General features: G+C 36.1%; 1 protein-coding gene across 1 annotated transcript in view; it reads right to left on the minus strand.

Moving 5' to 3' along the window:
- The window catches only part of LOC107101745 (ras-specific guanine nucleotide-releasing factor 2-like), a 98,410-nt gene that overhangs the window by 3,342 nt on the left and 87,096 nt on the right, over window positions 1–7,972 (minus strand). The window contains exons 22-28 of the mRNA XM_015400776.1: window positions 7,779–7,891; window positions 7,570–7,630; window positions 6,013–6,116; window positions 4,458–4,542; window positions 2,539–2,736; window positions 2,369–2,448; window positions 2,154–2,271 (exon numbers count right to left, since the gene is read on the minus strand). Of these exons, the coding sequence (XP_015256262.1) occupies window positions 2,154–2,271; window positions 2,369–2,448; window positions 2,539–2,736; window positions 4,458–4,542; window positions 6,013–6,116; window positions 7,570–7,630; window positions 7,779–7,891 (759 nt within the window). The remainder of the gene's footprint in view (window positions 1–2,153; window positions 2,272–2,368; window positions 2,449–2,538; window positions 2,737–4,457; window positions 4,543–6,012; window positions 6,117–7,569; window positions 7,631–7,778; window positions 7,892–7,972) is intronic.

Below are 7,972 nucleotides of genomic sequence, written 5' to 3' on the forward strand. Positions count from 1 at the left end.
CTGTGAGTCTAGTTGTCTCTGGGTTGCTGCACAGCTATTTCTGAGTCTTTCTGAACTACAAAAGACAAAAAAGATATGTTGAATTTTATTATAGCATTGCATATTTTTTCTTGTAAACTTGGAGATATATTTTATTGCATGTTGCATATCCCAGTAAATCTGTTTCCCCTTTAAATCAGCAGCTGTCCCTAATTGCGTCTCTGCTCTGCTTAAAACAGATTTATCAGCCTGTCTACCAATATAATGATGCCAGAGAAAATCATTTTAAAAATATCTAGAAGCTCTGCAGTCTGATTCTCTGTTCAATAAGAAAACAATAGATATTTGTTTATTTTAATCTGTAACTCTGAGTAATGGTCCTCTGAGAAGCCCAGCTTTTTTAACTTATATAAATGATAGTGGCTCATGGACCTACAGACGCTTTCAATAGGGTTTATATTTTCCAAAAATGAGCTCAAACATATATTTACTGAATGCTTTCAAATGTAACTACTTTTAGCCTGTCTGACTGTTGTTTAAAACTGCAGTCATGTTATTATTTTATCTGTTTAAATGCCAATAACTCGCTCCTTTTGCATAAAGATTGATGCTGCATCTTCAGGGGAAGCTCAGACTGCAGTAAATCGGTGCTCTGAGTCACATGACCCATTCAGTGACGCTCTGACCTGTTAAAGTTCTTTAAAAGAGCAGCCCACACTGAGCTACAATGTACACCGAGGAAATGCTTTCTTATATATCTCAGATTCAGCTAATAATTGGGTCAAAGTTAACAGAGTTGGGTTAATGTTAGATGTCATTTTCAGAGACACAGTAATCAAGCTGGGCAGCTGCCATAAGTGAACACTGTGGGGCTTTCTGAAGTCTTTTTACTTCAAGCAGACAGACTATATTTGATTTGTTTGTAAATCATAATCTATTTGAGAAATGCCAGCTGAGCAGCTTTATTGTGATGCCAAATAAAAAGAAGCAGAAACAGAAATTTCCTCTACAGCAGAACTTTTTAAAAAAGCTTCTTTATCTAAAAGTTTATGGAGTGAATCTTGTTGCATTATTGTTGCAAACAAAGAACATGTTTTATATAAGAAAAAATAAAACACAATGCAATCCAGAAATTAAACTTCTAATAAGAAACATTTCTGAGATTAACTTTAAGAGTAACGTTGCTGTTCTGTCAAAATTATCTTTTTACATTTTGTTTCTTATTTTTTCAAATTTCATTAAAATGTTTAATAATTATTTCATATTATGATAATATTAGTTTAGATTATTTATTATTTTATTTAATATTTTATTTTTGAATGTTATTTTTTCAAAGTACTGTTTTTCAGATTAAGTTTTTAAAATTAAATTATTTTCAAATTGCGTTTTTTCACAGCACATTCTCCTCACTCCTGAATTTTTACAGATCTTCATCTGAAAAAAAGACATCTGAAAAAATAAAAATTCAAAATATAAGATCTGCAATTTATTTCTAAAATAAAGTTTGAAAAACTAAAAAAAAAAAATAATAATGAGAAAACAGCAGTTACTCCCACAACATTTTTTTTTAAAGCAGAAATATTTCCGATATACATTTCTGATTGCCTTTTTAAAATTTCCATTCACAAAATGTGTTCTTTGCTTAAAAAAAAATAATGGAACGAGATTCAATCTATAAACTTTTTTAAAAAAAATAATGGAACAAAATTCACTCCATAAGATTCTGCAGCTTCAGTTTCTGTTGTCACTGTAGATCTTTTTGTGCTGGTCAAAGTCTTAAACAGAATCTGTGCAGCTCAGTGCAGATTACAAACATACTTCATGCTTTTTAGAATATCCTTCCATCTTAAGCTAGCAAGAAAGCATCTTTAATAACTCATGAATTTGTTGATTTAAAGTCAAGTTGTTTTTTTAATTAATATATTGTTTTACCTTCTCCAGCCACTAGATGGCTCCAACGCGCTGCAAACCTGGGCTGATTTCTATACAATCTTTGAAGTTACCTCAAACTTGTTTTTTATCCTTATGGGGGAAGTTAATCCATAAGAACAATAACTTTTTAAAACTTGCCATGAACCTCAGAGATCCTTAAATCACCTTTTTATCTTCATAAATTAATTTGAGCCTGCCTTGATAAAGAGCTAATTTGATCAGTTAGTTGGAGAAATGCTCACCATTCTCATCTTGGAGAAGTTAACCAGGCCCTCCTCGGTGAAGTTGGGTGTCCCCTCCTCGATGAAGGCCAGGTCAGTGAGGTACATGCCCAGGTACGGGACACACGGAGGGTTGCAGCTGTGTACAAGAAGGACAAAAAAGAAATCAGACGGTATCATGCTGCGGGACAGGTATTGATTGTCTGTTTATCAGTCTCATTTTTTTCTGTAGTTACTTCTTCAGGGTTTCTCTGAGGTTCTTGAACCTCCCCTCTGATGATACGATCTTCTGAAGCCTGTCCATCAGAGCTTTGGTCTAAAAACCAGAAGATAAATCAACAGTTGAAGGTTTTATGTATAAAATGAAGCGAGTGGATTCAGCCGATTGAGTGATGGGATCTAAAACCTGTTTGCAAACTTTAGCCCAGGTCTTCTTCAGCCTGTAGATGGCGCTGCGATTGAGAGCAGAGGTGATCTCGAGCACTCCGTTGTAGTTGTTGAGGCAGCGGCAGATGTCGGCCACTGCCAGCCATTTCTCTATAGAGCCGGCGCGGGAAGCCACGTCAGAGTGAGCCATTATCTGAGACGCCACCAGGTTACTCATCTGAGGAGAGAAGACCAGAAAAATGGCTTTTTTTTTTTTAACTAACCATTTTATTAAGAAAGTTATACGACAGAGTGAGCAGGATTTTGGTGACCGATAGAGGAGGGCTGTGAGTAAAATAAAAGCACTTTCAAGGTTTTACCATCAGCTTCCTTCCTTCCTTCCTTCTCCATCCTTCTCTTCCCTACTGCTGCAGGAGTGATTCTCAGGGATTAAAGCAAAAAAAAATATCCTGAGCTTGAACTTTTTCGACACAAGCCATGCCAGGAGGGTGTGGGGGCATGCGATCAGAGATTGCATGAATGATTAAAGACTAAATTTGACTTTTCAAAATCCAATACCAAAAACTACCAGAAAATGCCAAAAGTGCATAAACTGCATTTCTCTGATATCCAGTTGTGCTGCTAAGCGTTGTCCTTAACAAGTTATAAATTAACTTACACTCTCAAGGTGAACTGTTACAAAGGTAGATGAAATTCAGTCTGGCATTTAGAGAACATTAAAAGTTTAAATAACTACACTGCAAAAAAAATGAAATCTCATTAAGTCCTTTTTTTCTTAAAATAAGTGAATTTTTCTTGAATTTAGGAGGTAAGTGAGACACTTTGCCAACGGATCAAGACAATTTATATTTAATATAAGAAAAAACAATTGTATTGTCTAATTTCAAGTGCACTTTATCTAAATATCTTATTTTAGGAGTAAAAACACTCATTCCATTGGCAAATCAACTCATTTACCTACTGTAATTCAGGATAATTACACTTAATTTAAGAAATTTTTACTTATTTCTAGATCGTTTTTACAGTGTACATAATTCAGCAATTTCAACATTTCAATAACTTTAAACTTTATTCATCAGTAATAAAATGGCAAATTGAATACACAGATGTTAATAAAACCAATACAAGTTAACATCAAAAACATCAACTGGTTGAAGTTAGGTCGACCAGGCGCTTGCTTTTGCACGCTGTGCTGCACAGCAAGCGCCTGGTTGACCTGACTTCCTGCCCTGTCTCCTCCTGCCATGTGTCATTTATTTTTCAGACCTTTATCTATGGTGGTGACATCTTCCCCAGAGTTCATGACCTGCATTGTTCCCACTCCATGCAATTCTGTTCTCTCTATCGTCCTTCTCTCCAAACATAAAGTTTCATTTATTTATTTTTTGACTTTTTACACGTCTCTCCGTTGAATGGACCCATAAACTGTGCAAAGGTGACTTTCTATGTAGAACTTCAGCTCTGTACCACAATCTATGTGGCGACTTGAGCAAGAAAAGAGAGGAGGAACACGCTTTCCTAAGACCCGCCCCCTTCTTCTTCTGATTGGCTAATACTGTTAGTTTCAGAGCGCTCCTTTTGCTACAATTGGCTGACAAACGCAAAGAGGGATGTTGATTGTTTTTTTCAAATTTAGTTATTCAATTGTATTTATTTATTCAATCTATATTTCGAGTGATTTTTTTTTTTTTTATCACGGGCAATCGCTACGAGCCGGAAATACTTGAAACCCTGCATTCTACAGAGGCAATGTTATTTCAATTTTCTGATTGCTTTATGGTAAATCTGAAAATGTTAGCTTTGGATATTAAACTATTAAATATAAGCTTTTATTATTATTATAATTTTTGAAAGAAAGTAGAATAAATCATCTATGAAACAAAAAGGAAGAAACTATCTTTACACATTTGTGTTGGAAAGTAAACTTTTATTTCTTACGTCATTGAAATGCTGGCTGGTTTTCATGATGTACGGCGTTCTCTCCGACTTGTCCACCTTCATCCATCCCTGACCCAGGAACTCCCTGAACAGACACACAAAGTCAGACAGTCGCTCAGATGCTTTACAAATGGGCTCTCATCCCTTCAGGTTTTCACACACTTGAAATCAAATAAAAAAAAACAAAAATAATGCTTTTTAATTTCTGTTCCAACTCTTTTGGTCATTACTTCATATAACTGCCTTCTGATTTTTAGGGTTTTGTCCCCATCAAGTTTGCTCATTCAAAAACTGAAAGGTTTGGCAGGTTTTCTTGGTATTAAAGCTGCAACTTAGTCAGACTGGAAGGAGAACGTCTGTTTACAAAAACTGGATTCTCGCCACAGATTGGCCGTTTGATTTGATGTGAACTCTAACTGAGCCTGACCCTCTCTATCTCTGACTGTAGGTGAAAAAGAAATCCTTAAAGGAATAGTACACCCAAAACATGATTAGCCTTCATTTTCTACTCACCCCCATGCTGAACAACACTCTGGAGTACTTTTTTGATATCTCAAATGCATCTGGAGATCTGGGAGGCTTCTTGCTGTCTGCTGACATTCAAATAATGGAGGTCTATGGCGCCCGAGACAGAAAGGTCCATAAAAGTCCACAAAAAACGTGTCAATATTCCTCCATACTGCTCGTCCAATGTATTCCAAGTGTCCTGAGTGGGTAGCGTCCATAATTTACTCGAAACGAAGTCATTTAGAATGTTTTTAGAGCATAAACAGTAGTGTATAGGATTTCCTGAAAGCACGTTCACGACGCTACGGAAGCCGGCAGACCAAACCAGATGAAAGTGCGCATTCAGCGTCTGCTCTGCCAATAATGCAAGAGTAGAAGAAGAAATGTGCTGTTTACCTGTGCAAAGAAAGAAACAACGAAAGAAAAATGTCTGAGGACTTCAGTGTTGAGGAAGAGCATGAGTTCTTTGCCGAGCTGAATGCGCTGGTTTGGTCTGCCGGCTTCCGTAGCGTCGTGAGCGCGCATGTGCGCGCTTTCAGGAAATCCTATACACTACTGTTTATGCTCTAAAAACATTCTAAATGACTTTGTTTCGAGTAAATTCTGGATGCTACCCACTCAGGACACTTGGAATACATTGGACGAGCAGTATGGAGGAATATTGACACGTTTTTTGTGGACTTTTATGGACCTTTCTGTCTCGGGCGCCATAGACCTCCATTATTTGAATGTCAGCAGACAGCAAGAAGCCTCCCAGATCTCCAGATGCATTTGAGATATCAAAAAAGTACTCCAGAGTGTTGTTCAGCATGGGGGTGAGTAGAAAATGAAGGCTAATCATGTTTTGGGTGTACTATTCCTTTAAAGTAACATTAATAAACCGGTATGCTGTGCAGAGGTCGCCATGGATATGTTTACATCTCCCTTTAATTTTGTAGGTGCATTTGTATCCCTATCAGCCTTGTTGTTTCTAAACAGGTTGTTTAATGATTGATATCAGAGAGGTGGAGAAAAAATAAATGATAGGAAGCAGAGTATGTGTACTCACTCGTAGGGAATACTCCTGAAAACGATGTAATCCAGCAGGGTGATCTGCTCTGCCACCTCCATGGCCGACAGCGACTCAAAGGACTCAGCTTTGGGACTCTCCGCCTGGATCCAACAGACACATTAGCTCAGTGGGTGGAAAACGGGACACAAAGACCACAAAAGTATGGAGGGATTTTTGTTCCCTCATTGTTGCAAGGGCAGAGCACGTTTTTAAAATGGAAATAAATAAAAGTCAAAACAGAAACAAAACATTGAGAGTAACTTATCTCAGATTTCACTTTTTCTGCTATAAAAATATACTTATTTCATTTTAATCAAATGTCTGTTTTTCAGAAAGAGTTTGATGAATTGCTTTCTCTTTAAATTGTGTTTCATAGATCACATTCTCTTCATGTGAATCTCAGTAAAGGCTTCACATTGACCAATAAAAATGTAGTTGGTAACCTTCATGAAGACAAATATGGAGTGAAAGTTGTTCCATTATTGACGGAACACAAGAAGCCCTTTTTTTAAATTGAAAAAACTAAATCCAATCCAGCAATGAGACTATAAACAAATTCTTAATAAAAAAAAAAAAACGTTTTGAGATTAACTGATTTTTATTCGTTCACCTTTTTCCAGATTAAATGTATTTATTTTTTTTTTAGCAGATTTTATATTTTTGCATTCTTTCAGATTAAATTTAGCAAAATACATTCTTTTTTCCCTTCACTTCAAGCCCAATACAAATGCTCGCTTTCGATGCACACATTGAACAATAAAATGGTGTTGTTGACGCCTTTTGTTTGACAAAAATGCAGTTTGTAAAACTCAAAATAAAAGAGAGGAAAAAACAATAATCTATGTGAAATATGTGAGAACGGCAAAGATACTTTAAAATCTTTTTCTGATTACAGAGTTTCATTTCTGGGTTGCATTTAAAATTTTAATTTACAAAACGGGATCTCTGCATACAACAATAAATGCACTAAATTCACCCCATAGGCTAACAGAAAAGTGTCTCCTTTTCTAACCCACATAAATGAAAAAAAAGGTTATCTGGAAAACCCAATTTGAAAAGAATAAAATCAGCAAATCTGAAATCTTTATGTAAAACATGAAAAAACAAAACAAATAAAATTATCTAAAAAAATTACATTTTTTGATAAAGAAGTTCTTAAAAGTTTTATTTCTGGATTGCATTTTTTCAAATTTCTATTTACAAAACCTGCTCTTCGCTGCAGCATCGGAACAAAATTATCTCTATGCTAGCGTCACATGAATCTGCGGAAAGGATAGGATCAGCAACACAGCAAACATGGAAGTGACATTTGACTGAGGAATCTGGACAAGTTTAAAGCAATAAGAGCTGGTATTAGTTCTACATAAATAAACTGAAGTGAATTGGTGGATTTTTAAAGGAGAGGAGATTCCTCATCACAGCAATTTTTAAACTTACCGCAATGAAATGCAGAAGAGGACAGCTTTTCTGTTACAAAATGAAAGGAGAAGTCGGTTTAACCGATTTTATAAATTGAACCCTTTCAGTAAAGTGTTAATACGCTTTAATTCAGACCATTTGCAGGATGTCCTCTATCCTCAGCTGAGTGTCGTCTTGTTCATCCTGAGAAAGGGCGCTGCAAAGCAAACCACAATATTACAGCTGTAAGTGGAAGATATATTAAAAAACGTAACCTTTGGCTGAAAAAAAAAAAAAGAACCAAATAAATCAAATAAAGCTATGATTTTAAATCGGTTATCTTAGGGGAATGTGGCGTTCTGCACCTTAATATGTTGGTTGCTGCTTTTCTCTCTTGGGGCAGAAGATCTGGGTCTCGCAGAACCTCCTCCAGAAGACCGATCACCCCCGTCTTCAGCTCACTGTTCATATCAAAGTCCTGATAGACAAACAGAGGAAACTTCACACCCTAACAATGCATCAGAGACAACTGCTATTTTGTAGACTCAGTTCACCTGTG

The sequence above is a fragment of the Cyprinodon variegatus genome, unplaced genomic scaffold (assembly GCF_000732505.1).
Source record: "Cyprinodon variegatus isolate N-32 unplaced genomic scaffold, C_variegatus-1.0 Scaffold1146, whole genome shotgun sequence".
Classification (NCBI taxonomy): Eukaryota; Metazoa; Chordata; class Actinopteri; order Cyprinodontiformes; family Cyprinodontidae; genus Cyprinodon; species Cyprinodon variegatus.